Source organism: Pezoporus occidentalis, unplaced genomic scaffold (genome assembly GCF_034315485.1).
Source record: "Pezoporus occidentalis ecotype Australia unplaced genomic scaffold, CSIRO_AGI_Poc_V1 ctg160, whole genome shotgun sequence".
Taxonomy (NCBI): domain Eukaryota; kingdom Metazoa; phylum Chordata; class Aves; order Psittaciformes; family Psittacidae; genus Pezoporus; species Pezoporus occidentalis.
In genome coordinates, this window is record NW_026913426.1 from 597358 (window position 1) to 625152 (window position 27795).

At 40.4% G+C, this 27795-nt stretch overlaps 1 protein-coding gene across 4 annotated transcripts in view; it reads left to right on the forward strand.

Moving 5' to 3' along the window:
• Window positions 1-27795, forward strand: part of PRKCA (protein kinase C alpha) — a 164997-nt gene that overhangs the window by 85135 nt on the left and 52067 nt on the right. For all 4 annotated transcript variants that reach the window (XM_062612590.1, XM_062612587.1, XM_062612588.1 and 1 more), the window contains exons 4-5: window positions 21341-21452; window positions 22180-22308. In XM_062612590.1, the coding sequence (XP_062468574.1) occupies window positions 21341-21452; window positions 22180-22308 (241 nt within the window). The remainder of the gene's footprint in view (window positions 1-21340; window positions 21453-22179; window positions 22309-27795) is intronic.

Genomic DNA, 27795 nt, shown 5'->3' on the forward strand with positions numbered 1-27795 from the left:
AAATGTACTGCGTTGCCCCTACTCCCTTCAGAGAGCTGAGGAAAATGTTGATTCTATAGAGGGGTTCTGTGCATCTACAAACTCCCAGGCAGAAATACCTTTGGCTTTAGTGACGATGGAATAAACACGCTCTGCTGCCGTTATAATGATGTTGAATGATACCTACAAAATCAGATAAAAAACGTTGACTCTGTTCAATAGAGAATGGGATAAGGAATGATGCCATAGGTATTATATGGTGTACTCCTGCAGTCCTCCTGTTCTGGGAGACTCAAATGTCTGGAGACATTTCTTCTGCAGGTGGATGTCTCTGTCTCCCTGCACAGGCCACAGTGATGGGCTGTGCAGCTTCTGCAGAGTTTGTGGAAGTAAATGTGCCCATAAGCACCATGTATTTTGCCTGAAAGAGCATTTACACTGTCACCTCCATCTTTTTCTGTAAGCCTGGCAGCTTTTATATGCATTTTATTCATTGTGATAAAAAGAGGTGAGGTATAAATAAGGCCACGGGGAGGAAAACTATTGATTCCAAAATCCTGCTAGAATAATAATGTAAAAAAAAATAGACCAGGAAAAGCATTCTTCTCCCATAGCCCCAGCCTTGTGCAAAATCATCCAAGTATGGCCAGTCTCTTAATGCTATTCTGCCTTAAAAGATAACAACTTAAAAGTGAAGTCTGTCAGTAAAGGGAGAAAACTAATAGGTAGTAATCAAAAAGCAAAGAAAAAAATTGAATTAAGGCCTTGCTAATGATATTCCATAATTAGATCTGCTTAATGGATGGGTAGAATAATCTATTTAATTGTAACTATAGTTTATGGTAGAGCACTATGCCTTATTGTATTATGTCTGTATAATGAAAGAACTAGCATTAGTTTTGTAATAAATATGGTTTTCTCAAAATGCTCTCTTTTCTTAATTTACTAGACATTTGTATATTGTCTTCTGTAGTATTTCTGATGGGATTGTCCATTTTCTTTCTGTTGATCCTTTGATGGAAAGGGATACTGCACCAATGTCCTCAGTTACGCAGCAAGCTTTTTGGCCTTAAGGGTTTTCAAGTATATACTGCTATTTAATGATTTATCCTTGACTGGCATGCCTTATGTGGAGATGTTCTTTATCTACAGCCTAATTAAATGAAATCATATACCATCTGTGTCTAGTTCAATTAAAATGAATTGGGCAGATTGACCTCCTTAATACTCTTCAAAGCATGTTATTAGTCTGTACAGTCCCTTTATGACAACTTATTTCTTGAGACAACATTTACTGCCTGCTTGAAAAAAGTTAGGAAGAGATGGCAATCTGCTTTACTAAAATGAGATGAAAATGTGTCTCTTTCCATTTACAACAGAAACTTAAAGAGTAAACCCCTGGGAAGTTTGTCGTGGTTTTCAACTCAGATCCCATCCTCAGGTGTCATTATCGGAGCTGGAATTCTTGGCATGGTTTGCACTAAGTCCATGATCATCTCTGCTGCTGCTGTTTTCCTGATGCTCAGAAGTTTGTCTGCAGAGCTCTTTGGGGAAGTGAGGGTCTCTTGTATCAGGTGTGAAAGGACCAGTTGTCTACAAACAATATGCAAGGGTGCTCTTACTATAGATAAGGTATTTTACTTAGCTAACAGAACCAGCTACAGTGGTCCATGTATGATGACTTGGCAAATGTTCCATGCTTAATGCTTACAATGAGGAGACATGAAAAATCTTTCAGCCTTTTTGCATTTCCTATGTAACTTTTCTAATGATAATTAATAGCATTGAATTATTCCATTAAATCTGTGCTTCGGGTGACATCTTAAGTTTCAGCCCTATTTAAGAGCTTTTTGGGCATCTGTTCTTGAATAGATGGCGAAAGGTACAATCAGTAAAGAATATGAACTGCTGATAGGTTTGTAAGTTATGACCTTACAAGTCATATGGCGATGGCAGTCAGATGTAATAGTTACTTTAAAATAAGGTAAACTATGATTTTTGATTCTGAAGCTATTATTAAAGGGGTTTCACTTGCCTGGACATTGGTAGTGGTTGGTATATTCCTTCACTTCAGTGTTTGCTATCTTTAATTAATTAATCGCATTTTTAACACACAAATTTAGCCTTTTATTACTTTATCAAGCCCTAACTCTCCTCTCATATTGGACAGCTGATCAGAAACTCATCTTTAATACAAAGCCACTATTTTTCCCTTCTCTATGCATGCAGATGGTGTTTCATTTCTTGCTGGAAGTAGTCTCTGCGGAAGATGCTGCCAAAGTATCTTCATTAACTGGCTGGCAGAAGTGTTGAGCAGTTGCCCACCTTTCCTTCAGATAATAAAATCATTTTCTCTTGCCATCCTTTAAGATTTTCTTTGTGGCCTTCAGATTTCATTTGGAGCTGCCCTTGGAAGAGCGAGAACTGCTGAACACAGCAGCATGCTACAGGTCTTGTCAATGAGAATGAATTCTTAGATTCTGCTGGAGAGTGAGGTAAAAATGGAAAAGACAATGAAACATACAGCCAGTTCTTACTGTGCAGATTAATCTGTTGTAAATAACTGCCCAGCAGACTTAAACCACTCTGTCTAAAGCAAACAGTTCATTAACAGCATGTTAATGCTTCATAACTGTGCTTCTTCACTGTGTTGGGTTTTCCTTTGGGATATGTCACTGCCCTGCCCTTGCATAAGCCTGCTGCATCCAGAATATCCTCTGTGCGTACATTGTGAGATGCTGTGACTCTGCAATAGGATTCCACGATTTTCTTTAAAACCTATTTAAAGACATTTTAAAAGAAATCATATTATTTTGCTGGAAAAAAAAAGAAGACTTTTTGTCTTCTCTGTTGTTCTGTATCACATGCAAATTAATCTTGCTGGCTGTTTGTGTCATTCAGGGAAGGCTGACGGAGTACCTCTTAGCGCTTGGACTTGAAGTTTGAGATTTAGCCACAAAATTCGTCATCCTGCACTAAAGAGGGAAATCTAATTTCATTGTCAATATGTAAGATGAAAATTTACTAAAGCTGGATGTTACTTGGAGTAAATTGAGTTTGAATTCATTAAGAACCTAGAAACAATCATCGAGTCAGTAATGAAACTGTAGCAAATGCGAAAGCAGGCTTTTAATATTAGCACAGATTCTGCTCAGCTTGCTGCACACTTCTTTCCCACTTTTTAGGTTGATTTCATAAGGAAATCATGTATTGCTTGTCAGGACATTTCATCCATCCCACCACACTTGGCGGTCTTTGTTCCATGGGTGAATTCATCCGACGGCTTCTCTCTCCTGCTGGTTTCGCCACCGGTTAGGAATTCAGTTGTCTGGTTTTGTGCTGAGGCATCCCTGATGCTCCTCACCGTGTGCCTGCTCTGCTGCAGCACAGCAAGGAGTGGGTGTCAGCCTGACACTCCGCGTTCTTACAGCACCTCTCACAAGCCTTCAGGCGCTCCACAACCATCTCGGTGTCTCTGCAAGATGAGGGCCTCTTAACACAGGGATCTTACAAATCGATAATTAGCTGCAGGGAAAATGAGTCCTGCCTGGATCATGGGGTGAACTGGAGAGAATTCCCATTCTCCTGACCTTACATACATCCTACACCCGCCCCTGTTGCAGAGCGTGCATGTCTGTAGCTCTCTGCCTTCCCAGAGCACTGTGAAAATGCATGGTACCTGCTTCTCATCTTCAGGAAATGTTCATGGGGAGAGCATTTTACCTTTTAGAGGGGAGGGAATTGGAGACTGAGAGTTTTGTGATCAAGAAACTGAATCCCTCCTTCAACAAGAGCTCCATTTGGGTTATTATAGTGTGATATTTCAGGCATTTATTTTAAGGCCATGTGAAAAGATTGTATCTTCGAAAGATATTGAATATTTAAAAGCACTGTTCTAAGATGTTCTGAATTCTCAGGGGACAGATTAATAACTTCAAGCTAAAATATTTCAAAATAAGAAAGTTATATTCCAATGAGGGTTTTTTGCCTACTTAAAATAACCCAGCTGTGAAACTGGAAGTATGTGGTACTAAGTGTTCTTTGTTCAGAGTTTAAAAATACTTCAAAACCCCAGAGATCGGGAAGCAGATGTCTGTGCTTCAGGATTCATGAGGCCCCAACAATGGGAATATCTCATTGTCAGCATACTGATTTCATGTTTATGTGGCACCCATTTATTCAAGGAGAAGTTTCTTTTTCGCACTGGTTAAAGCACAGTTTTTAGAGATTGGGAGGTTGGTGGTAGGGGTTTTGTTCGTTGTGCTTGGCGTAATCACTGCTCCGTTCTTAGATACAGAACAGGCATCTCAACCTTTGTACGTTAAGGTTGTTTCCAGACATTAAAACCAGTGGAAATCGTTTTGAGATCTGCCTGGAGTCACACAAGATCCGTGGGGCATTCACTTGCAGGCTCAGTATGTGTTAGGCTCTCCTGCTGGCTCAGTGTGCACTAGAAATGGTAGTTGGCTGATCTGATGGTGGCCTTTGTGCACAGGAGCCTGATCCAAGCCCAGTGCATTCCCTGGATATGTTGCATATTCATCATCACACAGTATGAGGAGCTCGGGAAAGGGCTCTTCCCAAGCCACTCTTCACAGTGTTCCATTAGTGTGATATCTCCAGTTTCTGTGCTTTAATTTTGCTGCCTCTGATTCCTGTTCTTTATTCCTTTGTCACATACTTTCTCTAACAGTTCTAATGTTTCCAGTGACTCCATACAGATATCCCCTTTTTGAAGGAAGAGTTAGGTTTTAATTTTAACCTGCAGGGGACTGATTTACTTATTACAAAATATAATCTATATTATAAATAATGACAGAATTATTACAGAATTATTTATTTATCACAAAAATAAATTACCATTTTACTGGGTTGACTTCTTATTCTAAGCTCTTAGCTTTATGATGCTGTGGGCATAGTAACTGAACCGGTAATATCTGAACACAAGCACATGTTTAATTAAGGAGAGGTGCAGAAAGCTTTAGGGTAAAGATTTAACATTTAACGTTTCTTTTTCGTTAACACCAGCATAATTAATACTTTCCTGTAGTGTTTTTCATCCATGGCTTTTGTTACTATCCATTTTTTAACATGCAGTTTGTGTAAAGAGGGTTATAATTGTATACATTATCCTCTGGAGAGAAAGGAAGGAAACATCCAGTATTAATATTTCAGGCATTACTTCAATCTGTGCATCCAACATTTCTTTCTTTAACAGAGAAGGCTTTGATTTACAAAGTACCTGATTCGCAGTGTCTTTGCTTAGACAGAAGGGAGAATGTTACCCTATTGTTTTTAATAGTTACTTAGTAGAGTCTTGGAGCAGGCTGAAAATAAACTATTATTTGTGTTAAATTAATGATATGTAAATTTTTTCAGGGAAAGACTTGAGTGAATCACAAAGAAAAGCAAGTAGTTGGGCATAAAGCAGTCTTCCTCGTCTTCTGGTTCGGGTCACTTCTGCATGTCGGATGATGGGGCTGGTGGAGACCCCAGGGCAAAGCTGGTATCTCCTTCACTGAGGTCCGGTGGCTGGTGGGGTCACTGATGGATAGGTACAGGTAGGGCATAGATGGGGGCTCCTGCTATAAACTGCAGGGTGGAAGCTGCAGCTTTATCCCGAGCACTGCTCAGGTATCTTTTGATCCAAAGGGGACCTGAGGTTATGTCATTTTTTCCTACTGTTTGGTTTTGGGAAGGAAGCTTTTCCTGGGAATCAGCACAACATGTCCTAAAGGAGCAGGAGTGCACAAATATATGTCTCACTGAATACATGGTATATTGACTTTATGTATTTGGCTCTGTGCTTTTGGGGGGTAATAATTTTACAGGAAGTGGATTGCTTATTCTCTGTACTGTGAAACCAGAGCTTTGCATGAGTTACTGGCTCAGTAGGTAGCCTGCTTTCTAAACTTCCCAGTTTAGGCTATCAAATAAATACGTTATATTGGGTCCTGGCATTGTTTAAAAAAGAAAACCCAGTCCTGCAATGTTTCATGTTTTAGGAGACACGAGAACATATCTGTACTGATAGCGTATTTTGGGTCTGAAACCTATTGGCATGCTAAAAAAGAAAGTATAAATGTTCAGGCCAGCAAGAAGGTTGCTGCGTCTAGAGCAGAAATCAGACATGTGGTACGTATATTGACAGAGTAGCTGGTAGTGGAGGAAAAATGATAGGCTAAATGATGGGATAAAGTCACTCATGCAGTTTTAAATCCATACTTGATTAGCCTCTGTCACCATTCATAGGCCGGGAGCACAGATGAATGTGAGACATCTGAAACACTGGCCAGAAGATGAAGTGCAGCAGCATAGCCAGGTCAAACATAATGGGGAAAAAATAAGTGCAGAGCTGTTGGACTTCAAGTTAATATCTCACAATTGGGCATACTGCTTGAATTTTACTGTTGGAGCACTTGAGAACTGCTGCTGTTGCAGTGATTTGTTGGGTGAGACTTCAGTTGTTTGTTCTGTGTTATAGAAAATGCAGTATAATACAAAAAGTAATAATGAGAGAGGAGAAAATCTAGTATCTGTATTTAGTCTATGAAATCAGTAGCTCAGTGGGCTTAGTTGCACAGATCAATGTCTTACTTGATCAGACCTGTTGTGATGCTTTCTCTTCTCTTTCTCTTAGTTGTAGGTATTTAGTAGTTTGCTGATGGACAGGACTGCCAGTTGCATATTGTAAAATCTCTGGACAGTAGTTCAGTGCCTTTCAAATGAAATTAGTTTGTAATTGATTAGGAAAAGAAAGTGGGAGAGCTTTCTTTTGCGTTTATTTTTGTGGTTCTGGAACAGCAGTTACTTGAAAAACCCTAAAAACCCCCTCCTGGCACTGCTGGTAAAGCTTCTGCTCAGGGAATCAGATGTGGCATGTCAAAACCCAGGTTTATTGCAACCTCTGAAGCTGCCCAGATGACACTCTAAGGAAGGTTTGCACCATGTCTGGCATTAGCTAATGAGTTAACTGAATTGTGCTGAGCTCAGGTGTGCTGCTTTCTGTAGGACAACAGATTTCAGAGCATCACGTGGTCGACAGGCTCAAAACTTACTCAATCTCCAGAAAACCTATTTAGCAAACTATTATTACTCTGATAATAAAAACCACTAAATACTGGAATGTAACCTTACAAATAGATCATCTAATAGAGGGATGAGACAGGTCTGGTTGTTTTGGGTGCTGCTCCGTTGTAAGGAAGAATACGAACGCAGCATAGAGCTGTGCTTCTACTCTGGGTACTTCAATTTGTATTAAGCTGTGCTAAAAGCTTCCCTTTTAGCGCTGTGCTGCTCCTGCAGAGCAGCCTCATTTGTTGTGCCTGACATGAGCTATGGAAAACATAAAAATAATACAACAAGACCTTGCTCTGTCATGCTTAAAGGAGCCGTGGGAGTTGAATGGAATGAGACTTGATAAATTAATGATGCTAAGTGCTGCAGGAAAAGGGAGAAGTGATGAATGTAAGTAGAGAGGTGCCAGTCTTTAATACTGTGATTGACGAGCCGGGCACACAGGTAATGGCAGAAGCTCTGGGCAAGGATGTAAGGCAATGAATGAGTTTAAAGCTGTTGGGTGAATTTGGGACTAACAGTAACAGTGGGTAACAGAGACAAATATTTTAAGAGCATGTTTACTTTAGGGAAGACCATAGTATTTTGTAAATATTTAACACATTATTATTGCAGGTTTTTATTTTGTAACCATGTGTTTTGTTTTACTTCAAGTCTAATTTGATTTTATTTTTCTAACTGACATATTTCTTGTTTTCAATTGATTTTTTTTTTCTTAAATAATGCATTTTTATAGATTTCTCTGCTGGATTCAGTCAGTCATAATCAGATCTGTGTTTTTTTGTGGAGTTTTTCACCTTGCTCATGGTAACCAGGGGCAAGCTGTTTAATGTTAAGTTGAAGCCTATTGCAGTGCTGCATGTTTATGGGGGGGAGAGTGTTAAGGCATGGCTTTGTCATTGCCCATTGCAACACACTGTTACAAGGCGTTATAGCTGGGCATTGATCTCATAAAGGGCAACATAAAATGTTCTAACTAAAACATAAGTAGCATTAGCACTCAGGCAGGGTCTTGACTTAACATTAATGTCCAGAATATGGGGAAGAGGTTAAGATGTTGATTTTATCTGAGAAAGTGTAATGTATTTTTGTGCTGTGTGCTTTTTATTTGCACAACTGCTCCATGAATTTGGTGGAAATGCTGTAAATCAGATTAGGATTTTAGGAGCTATATGAGGCTTTTCCTATATCTTCATACATTCTGTCCCCTCCACTTGATGAAGTTTGCAGATTCTCTGCAGATAAAGCATTTAGTGTAAATCTGAATTGCTTTCTACCAAAATCAAAGGCCCAGTGAAGAGCAGAGTATGAAAGATGTTTTTCCCTGAGTGTGAAGTCCTCAGTGTAAAGTGTAGCAGAGGCATTTGTTTTTGTATTAAGTAACTTCATGCTAACTGCATGATACTGCCATCTAATAACTTAGATTATGGACATTGTAAAAGCATTATCTGAAACCGTTTGTTTTCTTTTAAATGTGAAAGTTCATCTGGAGGACATCAGTTATTGTCGTCTTGGCTTTGTTGCGTTTCATGGTGAGGAGAGGTTTTTTGTGATTTCTTAAGGAGCCATAATGTGATTTCTGGCTGCCAATTTATAGATACTTGGTTTGCAGTCAAGTTCTTCCATGTTTTGCACTTGCCGTAGTCCATTATGGAAGGATTTTTCTTCCTAAATTTTATGTTTTGTTTTTATCTTCAAGTAAAAAAACCACCTTGAATTTCCTTAAGCTTCTTCTTGACAGGCTGCAAATGCCTAAATCATTGCCAAGATGGCCACAACAGAGGAAAGATGTGCATCTCATTGACAGCATTAATTTTGGTGTGATTCTGCAGGCCCGTCACTTGACCAGTGTCAGCAAAACTGGGTTTCAGAGATTTATTTTTCCTTCCTTTCTTTGCTCCTCGTGTCAGTCCTCAGCATGTTTATCAGATCAGACCTTTCAGCAGGACTAATATTGTGCAGTTCCATTTGTTCCTGGGATTAATTTTAATGATTGCTTTTGTTGCAGCCTTACGAAGGCTTAGCTACCAGCCTGTGTTAGTAAAAGCCTATGTTAATATGTGTACTGGGATTACAGAGGAAGAGTGGTTTCTCTTCTTTTTCTTTATGAACATTACATGACTTGCAGATGCGGAAAAATGCACTTACTCTGCTGCCATGCAAGCAGTTTTCATGGATGCCTGGTTGGTAATCCCTGACTAAACATAGCGCTGTAATACCTTTTACAAATACATCTGAGGATCTCTCCAGTTGTTCCATTTCCCCCATAGCAGTCTCAGTCTGCAGAGCTCCTGGCTAAAGACCGTGGCTAAGTGGTACATGATGCAGTGAGCAGACAAGGATCCAGCCTGACTTACCTCATGTTGGCCCATTAATTACAGCGTAGTCAGTGTAGGGAGTGCCAGTACGTGATTTTGACTGCGTTTTGTAAAACCAGGATAGAGCCAAAATGGCACAAATTTTATTCCTTTGTTAAGAGAATGAAAAAAAACCCTATTTATTTCTTTTTTGCTCTTTCTTTTTTGTCTGTTGCTCTCAGATACACGTTTTCTGTATAAAATGGAACTAGGCTTACTGAAGAGGATGAACTTCCCTAGCAATACGTAGGATACCATTAATTTATACTGTCTGGGAGCTTTCATGCCAAAGGAAGGAGGAAAGAGGAATGTATGCAGAAGAGACCTGTAAACTCAAGAACTCTTACAATCAGTGCCGTAGACTAGGCTTGTTTGAAAGTTTGGCCTTGGTTTGTTAGTTTAGTTACCAGTTACAAGGAGAACATAATATTTACAGGCATTCCCACTCTCCAGTGTAGGCATTGACTGCAATGCTTTCTATGGCTATGAAATCTTCATCATTGGAGGCTTTACTAAGGAATGTTCTTGCCCACGAGTGTTTTCGGAGAAATAAACAGTAGGAGTCTAAACTCATCTTCCCTTCATTGGAAGTGCTCTGCCAGCAGAACACTTCTGTGCAGGCTTTCTTCCAAATGCAGAGCCTTCAGTGTAATCTGGGAAGCTCCTTTGCCATCAACAGCCGTGGGAAAAACACTCATTAAAGAAGGAGAAGGAAAAATGCTTGTCACAGAAACTTGTGTGCATGGAATGGTCTCAGGGTGGGCATTCTCAAAATGCCTAGCAAGGAGATGGTGTTGCAGTCGTACTGAATGGTTTGGTGAGGGCTTTCTGTGTTTTTTCCTTGATTTGAACAGTGCAGAGTTAATTGGCAGATATTAAATATTTATGGATTTTATTATTATGCGTTGCTAAATGTTGTAAGGACTTTTCCTCATGCTGCAAAGCAGCCGAGACTCATTCAGCCTTAGGACAGAGCGGAGGTGGCAGCCATGGGGAAATTCTTCTTTCAGGGCCTCAAGCACTCGAGCTCACCCTTCTAATGCGATTCCAACAGTCCTTACCACCTTCAGGTCCTTTGATTAGCAAACCTCAAAAGGGTCAAAGTCTCCCCAAGGGACAGAGAATTTGTGTCAGTTCTTATTTTTAACCTAAGCGTGCTCTCAACTGTGGTCACAATGAAGCACCTTTCTCTCCAAGTAGTTCTCATTTTAAATCACACGAGTTCTCTCTCATTTTAAATCGCGGATAGCACTGCCAAATGTTGGAGGATCAGGAGGCAGTGCTAAAAGCCTGGCATTCTCTCAGGGGTTTATTGTGTGCCACTAACTTTTCCTTCGAGTTTCACTATTGTTTTCTGACTTTTTGGTCAGCCTAATAAATAACGACCATGGAAAAACGCTGTGGATCAGACAGCTTGGCTGGGATCTCCGCCATTGTAAGGTCAGGATTTGAGCACAAAAGCTATTGTCAGAGCATATTGCACATTAGTCTTAGCTGCCTATTTATAGGGTTTTTAGCTTTGCTTGGAGGAGTAGGATTGGTGACTTTTCCAAAAGAGAAGATACTTCACTATAGAAAAGATACCAAATACCCTATAAATACTAATGAGTCCAATGTCTCTATATTCCTTGTTCTGCAAAATGTAATGTGTTTGAATTACTTTATAGTTATTATAGAAAGTTATTACTGTATAGAAGGGTTATACAGACATATGGGAAAACATCTGTTCAAGGCATAAATAGTGTTTCAGGGGTTATATGTAAATGTAAAAGACCATTCAATGACACTGTGAATTAGTGTCTACAGTGATATGATTCTGGCTGTGATTTCTTGAAAGCAGTGTTCTTCACCTTGAGGTGTAGATCTTGAGATAAACATATTTCAATCACATCCTTCAGTTGTCAATAGAATTTGTACCTGCAGTCATTCATGGAATTTTTGTCTCCGGAGAACAAAACCCTGCCCATGTTGTGCAATGACAGCCTGGTTTATAGGTACTAGCTTCCGTCCTTCTGGAAAGGCAGAGCTGAGATGGAGAACAAAAATGAAAGGGTATGTTTAAATTATGCATATTTTGCCTTCCTGCCTGCCTTTCTTTTTGTGTGTGTGGTTAACCACTGTATAAAATATCAGGCAAAAATGAATTATTCAGTGAGGAACTTTGAAGACAATTTGCTTGGGTGTTTCAGATTTGTGTCTGTCTCTAATAAAGTTGTCAAATGAGGAGCAGGAGGACACCCCGCAAGTTCTTGCACGAGGAGGCTGTTGAGTGATGAAATTCTGACTGAGTTTGAACCCAAAACTTCTCTGACTTTTCAAAAATCACCGTTCCTGGTTTTGTGCACCATCAGCACAGTTTTGCCATGGAATCATAGGATAGTTAGGGTTGGAAAAGGACCTTAAGATCATCTAGTTGCAACCCCCGTTATAGCAAAATAAGCAAAAACCCAATTTTGCAACGGACAGTGTAATATATTAATATATTTATTAGCATGCATGTGATTTTTTAAAATGGAGGTGTTAAGAAAAGGAACAAAAGGTTGTTCTTTGCAAATTGCAGAAATGCAAGTATACCGTCGGCCTGGCATTTAAGTGAGCTCTTGAGCTGTGACATAAGGAGCTGAATAAAGTGATGAGAAATATACACTTCTTGCACTGTGGCTTTTGTCATGGCTGCACAGCTTCTTTGCAACTCTGATTTTACTCCTGTATCTCTGTGCCTTTCCACAGCTGTTGAGCTTCATCGTGCCATCTTTCTTGAAGTGATATTCCATAGGTTTATAGATGTACATAGAATACTGCCCTGGATTGCAGTATTCTGTGTGTGTGAACTGGTTTTGCGTTGGTGATTTTGGGGTCTGTGATGAGAGAGACACACAGATGTTAGCATTTAAATTAAATCCCTTTTAAACTCTGTAGAGAATACAGAAAACTCTTCCAAAGGATTGACTGAGAGCATGCAAGAGGAATCTTTTAGTGTGCCAGTACTTAACCTGAAGGTGAAGATAGAGGTGCAGCTCTGGGATGTGCAATAACCCAGGACAGACAAACTTCTCATTGGATTTCTTTTTCACCATTCAGGAAACACCCTCCTGCAGTGCTTGGTGTCAAACAAATCTGTACAGAAGTTAGTGGGGTTTGCCTTAGATTTTGAAGCATATGTTGATGTATATGGATGTTACATTTTCCGTTTGGTAGCGGTACATGCAGACATACAAATGTCTTTACATAGAAGTAGACTGAAGTATACAGATGCTGCAGTGGGAGGTGGGAAGGAGACAAGGTGCCGTGTAAATAGGGGTAAGGGTTTGGTGCCACCGTGCAAGGTGTGCATTCATAAATTAGTGGGTTCTTCTGGTAGCGTTCACCATTTTAGAGGGGAAAGCAGAGTTCTGCCATGTGAGGAGGAGTGGGAAATGGAAACCAGTTATTATCCAGGGCCTCGCATATTGAAGAAGCTGAGAGGCAAGAATCATAGCTTCCAAGCTGCTTTCATCACCTACGCTCGCAGTGCCGCCGCTACTTTACTCTGAGACATTTGCAAATCAACTTATCTTTCTGGGCTCAGATCTATCACTTAATAGTTGCAAAGACCTTCATACAAACCACGTTAGCCAGAACTACCTGCGGGCACGTTTGGCTTTACCAATAAGATCTTGAGTTTGTTTCGTTTTTGCAGTTGTCAGCAGCCAGGAAGTTTGAAGTCATGAAGATGCTCCCTTAATTCTTACCGTGCTAACAGTGAACTTGCCTTATGGCTGCCATAGCTTCTGAAAGGGAGTTTCTTGTTGCCATTTTCCCCTTTATTCTTGGATAAATATGTACCCCTCTCCTGCTTTTACAGCAAAGCCAGGGCATTTTAGATGAGATTAATTTTCAGCCTTTATCTCATTTCATCTTCTCTCTTTAATGAGTGAAGCGATAGTGTAAGCTTCATCTGAGGATAATGGGAAAGCAGATTTAATTCTATCGTTGTGCATAAATATATTAATGTAAAATAATCGTTGTGCAACCTGATGTCACCCAGTGCAGTGACAATGACATTACCTAGTGGTGGTAAGTCCTGTATCACGGTCATGATGCACTACACCCAGCCACATTTCAGCTCCACTGGAAGACACAGAAACTGCCGTGTGACTTTAATATTAAACAATTCAGCATATTGTACCTATCAGGAAGTAGCAAAACTCTTTTATATAACAGGAATTTGTTTAAATTACTTCCCTTTGATCAATGTTAAACTATATATTGTAAAATGTATTCTAGGTGTAAAGGATACTCTGCATTGAAAAGTGTCTGTCTTCCAAATCAATAAATGTCTAAATAATAAAACTAATAGGTCATAGAATCATAGAATAGTTAGGATTGGAAAGGACCTTAAGATCATCCAGTTCCAACCCCCTGCCATGGGCAGGGACACCTCACACTAAATCATCTCACCCAAGGCCTCGTCCAACCTGGTCTTGAACACTGCCAGGGATGGAGCATTCACAACCTCCCTGGGCAACCCATTCCAGTGCCTCACCACCCTAACAGGAAAGAATTTCCTCCTTATATCCAATCCAAACTTCCCCTGTTTAAGTTTTAACCCGTTACCCCTTGTCCTGTCACTACAGTCCCTAATGAAGAGTCCCTCCCCAGCATCCCTACAGGCCCCCTTCAGATACTGGAAGGCTGCTATGAGGTCTCCACGCAGCCTTCTCTTCTCCAGGCTGAACAGCCCCAACTTTCTCAGCCTAGGTGATACGAGGTTTTTAAGCTTTGCCTCTGTCTTTCTAGTACTCCTTTTGAATCCAGATCCCTGGATTCAGTCTTTATTGAAATGATGCATTCACTGTAACATGAAGCTGAGTTGTATCTGAACCAGAATCTTGCTCCATTTGTTCCTAGTCATGAATCAGTTTCCGACAGGATCTTTTGTTGATGCACTTTCTGTAATTATACTGCAGTTTCTTCATTAAAAAACAATGAAGAAAAAATAGCCGGTAAACAGTGAGTCCCTTTGGAATTTAACTGTTCTTACAGTAATTAGGAAGTTACAAATCCCTGTGAGTTCAGTCCTGCAGACCTTTCTCCATTTGCCAACTCAAATCAGTAGTCTTCTATACAAGAAGAACATGAACAAAAGGCAGCAATCAGAATCAGTTGATTCAATGACCACCTGTTTTGTTCAATTAAAACTATTAAATTCCAGGAGGGGACTGAAAACTCTGGCCTGGAATCATTTCTGACTGTGGTCAGGTTGTCCCCTTCAGTAGACGCGTAGAGAAGGAAATTGTTCATTGATAAGCATCAATATTAAATATGATTTTTTTTTCTGTCTGTGTACTTTCTTATTTCTCTTCAGAGAATAAAAGTGGTTTTAGTACCAGTGATGGGAAAACAGATCATTGTTGTTGTTGCTTTTGGCTGGGGTGTCATTTATTATCATGAAAGACTTTTCTTTTACAGAGCTTGAGAATCAGTCTTCATTTCAGAATGCAGTCCCAGCCCTTGAACCCATAGATGAATTGGCTGTGTTTAGAACTTGCTGTTCTGCTGCTGCTTTCCACTGTGCTTGCATGGGTCTGAAGCAGCACAGCAGGGTTTGCACAACACTCTGTGGCCTCTGTGCAGCAGCTCAGGGCTCTCCTTACCACTGACATCCATCATGAAAAGAGCCTGCGTCTTCTCTTCTCCATTGCCTCCTTGTACAGTCTTTGAGACTACTTTACATATGTTTTATTACCTATATTTTTGCTTAGTCTTTGTTTTCTTATGTCACCACTTCTTTTGCTACTGTAGAGTTGAATGCAACTCTGTGGCATTCTCTTAACTCTGAACAGCTACTAGTATGTTAAGATGTGCATATGGTTTCTCATCCTGCAGATGCTGGTGGGTGAATGCTTTCTCTGAGTAGTTCCTCAGAGTCACTCCAGACAGTCAAATGCCAAATCCTGCCTGGAGGGTGGGAATCCTGGAAAGAGTCACTCTATAATTCCTCACCAAGTGGGAAAGCCGGGTTGGGTCATTCCTCTGCTGAATTGCAGGAAGGCATGCTTAGCAGCAATATGTCAACACGTAGAAGGCTTTTGGAGTGCTTGGCAGCTAGATTTGGAGCTCAGCGGAGTTTTGGGATGGGGAGGAGTAACCCCATGAGTCGCTGCAGAACGCAGCTCATCGGTAGTTGGCCCTGCTTTAAGCCAGGCATCAGGCTCACTGGTCTCCAGAGGTCCTGCCAGCCTCAGCCCTTCTGCAGTGTTTTTGATTCCTCAGGCAGTAGAAGTCTCACCTTTTATTGTACTTTCCTAAAAGCAATAAAAGTTCCCTACATTGGCAGCTGTGGGGCAGGAAACGTGAAACAAACTTTAAACATTTGTACGTTCTGTAATAAAAAGTGATGTGATCTTAGTCATTCCCAAGAGTCTCAGATTCTCTTTGCTTTCCCTCATCCATGTATGCAGCCTCATTCAGTCAGGGAAGGACAAAGCTGGTGACCAGTTAAACAATGACTTTTTGCTGTTTCTTACTTCTGGGTTCATAGAAGCCATATTTTAAGTCCTGGAAGTTATTTAAGTGCAAGCATTTAGTTCCTTGAGGTTGAAGCTGCTTTCTCAAATGAAGATGCACATTACCAACCAATTTTTGTTATCTCTGCAGGAAAATAAATAGCAAAGTGAAGAAAGCTGCTCAGGCAGACATGGTATCTGAATGGGGTCTTAGATGTTGTAGTTGCTGTTTGGAAGGTGTTTAGAAAAGCTGAAGTCTGAAGTGGAGTGTGAAGACTTTGATAAATGAAATGGAAGTTTGCCTGAGGACAGCGTGGGTTGAATGTGGGGTTTGGCTGCATACAGAGAAAAACATGCTAGGTTCTTAACTGTGTTTTATTAACTTGGTATTCACCTGGGGAAATTAAAGCTGTTTTAAGGAAAATACACGTGGTACAAACTGCAGTGGTTTCATTGATCTGCTAGAGCAGCACCCCTCACAATCAATACTTTAAAGGCATTTGGAGGGGGACTAAGAAAGATGCAGGATTCAGTGTTTCCATCACAGTAGGAAATGTCTAAAGGATGTTGTGTATTAACGTGAGGCAAACAGACCTGCCAGTCTTGCAGGGCTTTTCTGTTAGTAAAGAGGGGTGTTGTTCCCATATCTCATATAACAATTTGTATATGGGTTTTGCATATATTTAAGGTATTGTCTCCCTTTCTGTTTTCAGTAGAAGTTCAAAGTTCATACCATAATGCCAGAAATTACTTTTTTCTTTCACTTAAGTGAAGGGATTAGGGATGTTTTCACTTTATTTTTCCTTTACACCTTTTCAACTAGTAAATAAATGTATTTTAAGCATTTGGTTGGGGATGAAGAGCACTCGTGTGGTTCTGTCATGGAGGTAGGAAATGGAAAAGTGGATGTATTTGCATTTATTTACACAAGATTGTTCTTTGTTGCTGTAAGCCCTGGTGCAACCTTTGGACCTTCCGGGTCATCTGCTGCAGAACTCCTCAAAAGTTATTTTTGTAATGGAAAACAGAATTTTCTGTTTCTCCCAGCATATTTTTGCACTCGCGCTTCTGCATTTTCTGCTTCTTAATGATCCCCAAAAGAGCTCAGAAATGAAAAGAACCCAAACGAACACCTTTCACCAACTATAGGCAGTTTAATAAGCAAATCAATCTTACATCCTGCCTAATGCCTTGTTAATGTATGTGTGTTGTATTAATGACTGAAAACAGTCATTGTTTCCCCTGCCTTTATCGCTGGCACAGACTCTGGCACTGACAGATCAGCTTTGTGATGTTGATTTAAATCCCTTCCAAAAACCCCACCAGTTCTGGCTGTGTAACCCAGAAGATGCTGAATTAAAGACAAGATCTGTACAGTTTCAGAGGATTTGGTCTTAGCTACATGGATCTGGTGACAGTTATTGGTACTATCAAGTTGCACACTATTGATGGGACTTTAGCAAGTCATAATATGATGCTGCTTTGTGTATCAAATCTCCGCTGATGCAACCTCACACAAAGTGGGGGTTTGGATATGTTATACTTCAAAGCAACGTGATGATTTAATGCCTGCAAAATTATAGCCGGTTCAATGTTGCTATCAAGAGGAATAAAATTATAACCAAAAGAGAGCTTTTAGAAGCAATTCAGCAGTATAACACTCATAAGCTGTTTTGTAGCGTGTTAAAGCACAGTTTGACGTGTGCTGGTGGTTAACCATGCACTTTCAATTACTGCACACCCCCGTCTTTGAGCCAGAAAAATGATGGAATGATTCCTCACAGAGGGGTGCTTTCTGTTGCTGCTCAATAAAGGAAATGGATTCATTTTAGCTAAACAAAGGAAAAAAAGCAGGGGTGGTGGCACTGCTGCTGCAGGGGGCAAGATGGAGTTGGATGGCAGGACATGGAGTGACTAACGTGTGGGTCTGGTGAGATGCCTCTGTGTTCTGCTTCCCTCTGCTGGAGTGCGGCAGGATTCCTGCCCATCTCCTGGCCAGGCTCTGGAGCAAATCTGAACCTCTTTTAATAGGAGCAGAGCCGATTAACTGGGCCAGTCACTCCTGCAAACTCATTTATTTATGTTTTAAAGCTTTCTGCTCTGTTTTCAGTGTTCTTTCTATAGGTCCACATCGCACAAGTCCGTGCAACGCAGATCTGGTCCATGCGATTCTGTGGCTGCCTCTCTCTGCATGAGCATGTCTCAGCTGTGAGACTAATGACTAATATTTTGGTTTTTCCAGAGATGATGGGGTTTAGAAGACTGTTTGCTGTTTCATCTTTATAGGGATGCTGCACCCATGCGTGTCATTACAGGCTCTGAAAACTCTGTTGTACTGCAGGCGAATTGCAGAGCGCTGACTAGATTTCTGCCGATTTAAAGGTTTTTCAAAGGCAAATATTTAAATGTCTACAACACTGATTTGCTCCTTTCCCATTGAATGGCATATTGCATTCAGTTGTGCACACAAAAATGGGGGGTGGTCTTAATAACAGCAAAGAATTCACATTTTAGCATGAAAATAACATGCATTTTAATCGAACACATCATTCATCACTTAACAAGTGCTTCCCCATTGCTTTCCCGTTGCCACTTCTCCCTTCATAATTTTGATGGATTTTGGAAACAGAAGTGGGTTTTCCCTGTAGAGTTTCACGATTAATCTATGCCAAGTTTAGTGCAAAGTTCAGTTCTCTTGCAAATAGCAGCCACTATTTGGCAGTTCATCTGTCATATCCTGGCTTGGCTCCCTGTGTTTACTATGAAATATGACTGCCAGCAGTGCTGGGGGAACTATTGAAAGTTTACATTGATTAGAAGGTGGTATATGAAGAAAATGTATAGGAATTTACCTCTAACTCAGGAGTTTACGTCTAGCTGAAAAATACTAATGTCAAAGCTATTTCCTCAATAATCTGTGTAAGTCACTTATTGCATATTTAACACCGGGAAGTATTAAAACTGCATTAACAACTAATAACTTAATTGCTGTTAATAATACAGGTAATTACTACTGGCAATGTAGTAATTATTAGTAATACAGTATTTAAAGTGTACCCTATAGGTTCAAGGGTAGTTCTGAGTGTGTGAATAGCCCTTGTTAATATAGGGAATGAGATGAAAAGGTTTTAACATCTCTGATGGATGTATAGCGATCTTTCTCTGTATGGTCTCAGACTTGCTTGCAAAATAACAGTTGTTTTATGTGCTTCAATTTACCAAAACCTGTGCATAGGATTGAAGCACAAAATAGGATTGATCCAACCTGATTTATTTATTCACACGCCTGGTTTTGCTTCATTGCTTTAGAATAATGCGCTTCCTGGTGTTTTGTGCTTACATAGGGCCAAGTGCAGGAGTACATGGGCCCTCGCTGGCTGTTTTGGAGTGAGTGCAGTAGAGCTGTCCTTACATGTCGCAGCATGTTTAAGCCACAGACACACCCCTGCTTAACTTAATTACCATGTATATTCCATTGATTGAAATGGAATTATCTGGAAGTGCTTGATACAATTTCAGTATAATATACAGGTTCCATGTGTTTAGTAGACATTCATTATAATAATTTCCCATAGATCTTTCCCCTCTATGTCATTACTTTATACTTATAAATGCCACTTTTATGTCAGATGTTAAACACAACTTTCAAAATCTGTTTATTCAGTTGCTGGGGGTTTGTCCTTCTCAGCAGCAGATGTGCTCACCAAATTCTGGTTAAGTGTCTGTATTTGTAAGGCAACAAGTCCCCCCATGTCTTCTAAATAAAACAGTTTAAGGAAGAATTAACTTTGAAAACGGGTTCGAATTTGTTTGGAAGGCATATAGTCATAGGCAATCCATCAGATAATCCTTCAGCAAAGCAATGTTCCCATGACCTGCACCACAAGACCCATTAGCTATATCTTTAATAAATAACGAAACAGATGTTCTCCGGAGCATTGAATGTCATTCCATTTAGATTAACTGTGTTTACAAAAGAAGTATGGTTGTTATTAGTTTGCCTGTCATATCTCAAGCTGCATAACCAACAGAACTAGTGAAATAGTCTCAAATTGAATTCTTAATGGAAAGTCTTTACTTGCTCTCCTCGATACTGTATATCGAATTTCTGGCTGTGCAGTGAAAACCAATGGTCGTTGATTCGTCAGAAAACTTAGAATCATTGCCAAAAAAATTCACACTATGCGTTCTGAAACAAGCAGAAAACCTTCACAAAGCATAATATGGCAATCCAGTAAATTCTGAAGGGAAGATTTTGCCTTCTTAGTTGTATTTTAATGATAATTACTGAGAGAAGTTCCTAAATTTGTTGAGAAAGTTCTTATCCTAGAGGAATCTTTTCTGTGTGCAGAAAGAGTTGGCAGATTTTCCATTTTGTGTGACAATCCCAATGCTTTGGATTTTTTGGAAAGCTTTTCTCAGCAGATGCAACTTGGAAAGTTACTTAATTTTTTAAGGCCATTTGAGAATTCTGATATGAAAGTAAATTAATATAAAATGTAAACAGAAGAAAAACCTTTTGATGTCTCATTTTGAGGTTGTGGTTTTGTTCAAGGTGTTTTAATGCAAGAAAGACCCAGCTTTTCTTAATTTGCATGGTCTTTGCTGAAAAGACTGTGAGCAAGAATTGATTTTAGTCCCCAGTGAATGTTTCCTAATGAAGAAAACTTACTCCTCTTCCCAACTTCTGATCGGAATTGTGCAGTGAGAGCTCGGACTATAATAGAGTTGGAGCTGAAGTTGGTCCTAACGGATACCAAAGTACAGGTGATGTGCCCAGGAGGACGGAGCTGTCGCACCATGTGTTTGTGCAGTGTGCATCTCCAGGTGTTGGGAACAGGCTGTGGGAATCTGGTGTATGTGAAGTTCTGTGGCTGTGTATACGTGGAATGAGGCTGCCATGGGTGAAGATATTGAAGATGTGATTTGTTCCTTTCATACAAATGTTTTTAGCTTTCCAAAGGGGACCTGTATCTCTGGAGAAAGAACAGATGTGTTTGGACACGTGGTACATATAAGTGATTTGGGTGTATTCCCTTTCACTGGTCCTAAATTAGAAGGCTGGGGGCTTAAAACGTCCTCACTTTAGGTTGCTGTATTCAAAAATCAGATGGGAATAGTAGTCTGTAAGTTAGAATTTGTTCACTTTCATTTACAGTAATATACATTATAGATTGCAACATTTCAAGTCGATCCCCTCTTCAGGGTCCTGATTTTACAGCCACTTGACTGTATTTCAGATTACCCTTTGGCGGTTACTTCCCTCCTCTCCTGGTACAATTGGTGTCATCATATCAGAATGGTGACAATGTCCAGTCGGTAAATGGGGGAATTTTAGTGACGATGAATCACAGGAACAAGCCTGTGTTCTCTGATACAGTTCTGACATAGTCCTTCTTACAACACCAAAGCAAAGGAATCTCTGTTTTTTCCCTACAGGATCCCAGAAGCAAGCACAAATTTAAGATCCACACCTATGGGAGCCCGACCTTCTGTGACCATTGTGGGTCACTGCTTTATGGGCTTCTGCACCAAGGGATGAAATGTGACAGTAAGTGAAGATTTTCTGTGTTATCAAAAGGGTGCTTTCTTCTGTAAGTGGAAACAGTGGGTAACAGCCTCTTAGCTCTTTTCTGTGGAAAATACCATTTCAAATGTCAGCTATTTATAGCAGTGTTACATTTCAAGTGGGTATTTCAGTACTGTAATAATATATTGATGAAAATCACCTGTGTTATTGAGAACACGGTGTATTCAGTTTGATGTGGCTGAAGAGCCTTTGCCGTTGCAGTTTTGAGATAGCCTCTTTTTAGACTGGTCAGGGTGAGTGTGCTCTTGAAGACTGAAATCCGAGTTCAGTTGGTAGCCAAGGTCCAATATTTCACTTGTATTTCGTTCTTCTTGGGAGTCTCCTGCTAGAAAAATCAAATAATCAATTTAAACCTAGCTCCCATTGTTGCTAATGCTGGCATGAGGGCTCTGTTGTCTTAACCGTATTCCCAGCAAATCTTTAGTCCATTTTCACTTGTTTCCCTTGCACTTTGTTAATGATACCTTTAGTTTTCTGAAGTAGATTATTTGATTCTCTGTTTCATTCACTGTCTGCAAAACCCAGGGTGCAAACTAGCCATGTCCTTCAGTTGAAAACATACAGCTGTAACCTGAAAGGCTTGCCAGCAGTTAAGCACTGTAATCTTAACTTTCTCTTCACTCAGTGTTTGCAGTGTAGTTGTATTATTAGCTTCTCATGACTGTCTGAACTGCTTTTATACCCACAGCCTGTGATATGAACGTTCATAAGCAATGTGTAATAAACGTGCCAAGCCTCTGCGGCATGGATCACACAGAGAAACGAGGAAGGATTTATCTGAAAGCTGAAGTCAATGGTGACAAACTGGAAGTAACAGGTACACAACTTACTTTGGAATTTTGCAGATTCTTAAGTGTGTAATACACAATATGGGCTTATGCATCTTTGTCACACCTCTGTGTGTTAAAGCCAGTGATGGAGTCTTGCCCTTCAGAAGTGTGAGGATTTCATTCGACATGTCCTTGAATCAAGAAGCTGTGAACTGGTGTTCACAAAGATAGACAGACAAATGCAAGCGGTAGCAATAGCTTTAAAAACCTAGGAATATTCATTAGAAAATAACTGTGATGTTGGTTTTCATGCAGAGAGCAGCCCAGTAGGATAGCTGTAGCTGGTCAGGAAGTTAGCCATCATCTTCAGAAGTACTCTGGGCTTTCATCAGCTGAGGAGTTGCTTCCTGCATTTCAGAGTATTTAATAAGCCATAGCAACTTGGATTCAATCCCAAATATTATCAGTGAGTTATGAAATGAAAAAGAAATCACCACATTCTGTAAAGTGAAGGTTACCCAGATGGGAAGGAGGGAGAGAGGGGAGGAAAGAGAGGGTAGCAGTTCATTTCTCCCAGGATTTAGGAGTGAGCTTTGGTTGTGCACATCCCAGCGAGCCATTCCAGCTCTGGGGTTCCAGAAAAAAGCTCTGGAAAATGTATTTTGTGAGATGAAGGATTGTTCTGTCCCCCTAAATAGACACGTGAAATGTTGTTTAACTCCAGCAGGACTTCCTTGTTCTGTGTCAGAAAGTGGAGTTCATTGCTCAGGGTCTGCATGAGAATTGGTGTTTACAGCATGACATTTGTTCTGTGTGTGCCTTCTTGTTTAGGTGGGGTCAGCTTCTAATGAATGTATCTGATACCTGAAATGTAAAGTTGGGAGTGAACTTTATTATTGATTTTGCCTTTCTGTTGGGCACAAATAATGCAAACAATTTTCTTTGCCAGTCACATTGCAGTGTATTTATTCAAAGGGAGGCCACAGGGCAGGAATTAGGATGGACAGAAGTTAAATAAGGGAGGGAATAACAACAAAATCTTCATTATTATTATTTTTTATAAGTGTAGGGGTAAGTCTGTAAAACAAATTCTAAAAGAAAAACCTGATTTTATTATGGCTCAACATTTTAAGGACATATAAAATATAAGTAAGTATGACCTTATGTAGGAAATGGACTAGAAGATGCGCATAAAACACAAATCATCAAAAGCTTTTACCTCAGGAGAGCGTGCTGGTTAGCACGTGGCCAGCACTGAAGGCAACAAATCTACATGTACACTGACACGTCTGCAAAACTGGTACTGCAAGAGACTGAATTCAGTGTCCACACTGAAACAGGAGCAGGGTACCACTCCCGCATTTCTTCTGGGGGGAATGAGTCTCAATAGAGACCATAGCCGTTGTAGCCAACAGAAAGGAAATCATAGAATCATAGAATAGTTAGGGCTGGAAAGTACCTTAAGATCATCCAGTTTCAACCCCCCTGCCATGGGCAGGGACACCTCACACTAAACCATCTCACCCAAGGCCTCGTCCAACCTGGCCTTGAGCGCTGCCAGGGATGGAGCATTCACAACCGCTCTGGGCAACCCATTCCAGTGCCTCACCACCCTAACAGGAAAGAACTTCCTCCTTAGAGCCAATCTAAACTTCCCCTGTTTAAGTTTTAACCCGTTATCCCTTGTCCTGTCACTACAGTCCCTAATGAAGAGTCCCTCCCCAGCATCCCTATAGGCCCCCTTCAGATACTGGAAGGCTGCTATGAGGTCTCCATGCAGACCAAATCTGACCATCACACCGAATTCTCACAGCTCACAGAACCAGCACACTCCTGGCACTGTATTCATCCATGGCTTAGTCGTCTCTAAATCCAAACAGCTCCACGTTCTCCTGACAGACCTTGTAAAATGTAGAAGTACGATGCATGTTAGTTAGGGTCAGAGCAGATCCCAAGTGATACCTAATTGTGGCTTAACTTTTCTGATAGCTTCCTGTTGACGTAGGAGGGGTGAAGTTGTCCAAGGTACTGTCATTAACAGAAAGGTGGTTTCTTAAGTAGCAAGGCATTGCATAGATGCTGATGCAGATTCTAAAAGTAATTGTGCCATGAGAGAGATACTAATTCGAAACTCATCCAAGTGACTAAATTTAGTGTTTGCATTATTTTAGGCTTCTTTGCAGCAAGGTTCTTAAATATGGCTTAAACTTCCTGCCATAATGCACATAATTTGACAAATAGCACATAGTTATTTTCTGATGATTACACAGGTTTATAATTGTTTTAGGGGCAAAAATGTTTGTCGCAAGTGTGTGGTACCAAGGCACTATAAAGCAGTTACACAAATAGGTATTCCTTCAGTTCACAGTTTTATTAGAGAAGATATTGGGTGGCATGGTTTACCCTTGGGTGCCATGGTTTAGTGTGAGGTATCCCTGCCCATGGCAGGGGGGTTGGAACTTGATGATCTTAAGGTCCTTTCCAACCCTAACTATTCTATGATTCTATGGGAATGTGGTAAAATTGTTACAGGTATTTTGTAGGTTTCCTCCTGTAGCTCTTTTTGGTGCAGTTGGGCTTGGCAAATGCTATTACTTCTGTGTTTATAAATAAAGCATTTCCATCCTACAGTGAAGTAGGTTTCTGGACAACAAGAAAAACCATTTACTAGAACCTTGTTGTGTATATAACCATTACCGTGCTCTTAAGTCCTTTTGGTTGAGGCTCGCCAGCATTTCCAGGCTTTCAGAAAACTCCTTTAAATAAGAATGACAGTTACCCTGAAAGGCAGATCCTTTTCTCCAATAAAAAACATATATACAGACTAAACCCACACAGGGTGACATTTCGGATACCTTTTGTGCATGTTTAACAGCAGAGAAAATTAGTAGTTGTCAGGTAGTTCATGGACATATTCCTGTGCAAAGCATTTGAACTCCTTTTCTCCTAGTATGGCACTGCTTCTACCATATTTCTTGATAAAACCTTTGCTAGAATAGGCAGTTCCCCAAGCTGCCAAGCACATCACCACTGCATTTAGCTTTGGGAAGGGAGGTGAATTAAACACCCAGGAGGGTTTATGAACAGCAGGAAAAATAATGAATGATTGGCTGTTTAGTTTGAGCCTTTGCCTGAATCTTTATCAAAGGAATTGCTCTGTAGGTGTTGAAATCCTTCAGCTGAATTCCTTAATATCTCTGCTCTGCATCCTGTTTTGGTTGTTAATTAGCTCCTGCTGATTCCATCCTAGCCAGCCGTGATTGCATGCAAAACATTTGTGCTGCTAAATGGAGACCTGCCATTCTGGTTGGCATCTTGCAAATCACTTTGATGGGCAACTCAACCATCCCAGTCCCAGCCAGGGCACGCATCAATGATGCAGCATCCATAACACTGCCTGCAAGATGTGCTCATTTAAGGAACACTTGTTTAATCCTTCATAATTTGGTTTCACTTCTGCATAATTGCTTTGAGGGTTTTGTGGCAGCTTTTGTTTCCAAAAAGGCCACAATACCCACACACAGAGTAAAATTGAGTGTTTTACTGATAAAATATTGGAAATAGGACTGTTTTTTTTCCTAGTGAATACTAGGGGAAAATCAAAGCGGAGCACTGCCGAATGGAGCTGGCTATTGGTTCAGTCAGATTATCTGAAATACCCAAGTAGTTTGGTAAGATTTGAATTGAACTAATAGTGGGAATGATTCAGTCCTATATGAAAACATAATGATTTCCAGTTTATGAGGGCAAATCCTCAACCTGGGTGCTTGAAGGTAGACATTCAGTCTTTTCTGTGTGAGTGTTAGAGACTGAATGCTTTCACAAGTAGGAATTTTGTATGGGCACACTTTGCCAAACTTCATCATTCCAGGGCTAGTCAGTATGCCTCATTCAGTGCTCATTTGTGCTGCAGTTCTTAAATAGCAGTGGTTTATTTTATAGCTACTAGCTTGAGAGTTACAGTGAATATTAATAATTCATTGCACTTGCAGTAAATCAACATGGTGGTTCTCTTTTTATAGGAACACTCCTAAATTGCTTTTTTCTGCAATCACTGAATTCGTGACCCTTTCATGGCTTGGACTGAGTTGGGGATTTTGCTTTTAGGCAAAGTAAAGCCGTTTTGGCTATTTTTAATCTATGCTTTTGCACTGAATTTCCTTCCTCCTGATGTGCATTAGAAGTGTTGTCACTCTTCCATTTACTTCTTGACCCAGGTGATAATTCAGAGCTCTTCCAATGAGCTGGCAGGTGGCTGAATCCCAGTTTTGATTTCTCTTTTTTTTAGTGAGTAAACAGTAACCTTTGTGAGAAAATAAGCCCATCTGGCACTTGATGGGGATCCTAAACTGTGACCTGCGAGCTGCTGGAAGTTGGATTTGGCAGGAGCTGACACTAAGGAGCTGGCCTCCCGACACAGGCACTGGTTTAGAGGCAGGGTGTTGGTGACTCGCTGTCAGCTAATGCACCCTGCTGTTACATAAATGTTATTAAAATACATATATACACAGCCCGGGGTTTTCAGGGTTTTCAAAGTGTGTTTTTCCTAGCTGGAAGAATACAGAAGACCTGGTTTTATTCTTCACTGATGCTTCTGTTCTTTAAAAGAAGAGGAAACCTGGCAGTGACCTCGGCAGAGGTTGGGAGCACCGAACAGGCTCTCCAGCAGTCATCTCCCTAGGAGTTCTGTACTCCTCTCCCTACATTTTTCACATCATTTGTGACTGTCTGGCTGCTGAGCCACCCTATGGCACTGCACGTTAATGTCTTGTCACAGTGGTCACTGCAGGCAGCAGAGTGAAGAGCCTCTGCCCAAACAAGCTTGAGGGGAATTTGGGCACATTTCTGGATGCTTGTAAAACTGTTTCCTCAAAGGATCCCCCACCACACACACACAGACATAATTCCACTTCCGATTGTCTAGGTCAGTATTAGTCTGTCTTTGTTAGCATTAATTTCATAATATCCACAACTTTAAAAGGGAACATAGATGAATACTCTGTTTGACCAGCTTTTAGTACCAAGTACCTATAAAGTGGTCCCAAATAATGACTTGCACGAGGGAGGCATTTTTAACATCTCAAAAGTACAAAACTCATGGTTTATCTCACCAATATCTGATCTCTTTTCTGGCATTCCCAGAACCTGCAGGGTCACTGCATTCATTACAGAAAGAGCTCTGCCTTTTACAAATGCCAACCCCGGCAGCAGCTAAAATCTTCCTGTTTCATTCATTAAATTTAATTTACCATAAAGAAATGGGCAGTGCGTAGCATTTAAAAGGAAGATTAGCATTTCAGAAATGGCCATCTGCATGCATATAACAAATTTAACTAAAATGCTACATACTTATGTAGGAGTATAAACAGATAAGAGTTAAAATTTAATAGTCCAAATCCCTTTTCAGATGATTAGATACATCTTGTGTTAAGACTTGTGTTTTATGAAGTACCTGTCCTACCCAGTAGTACATTTTTTTTTATGGTGGTAATTCTTATAAACTCAATCTTATCAAATACAGTTGCTCCTATGGG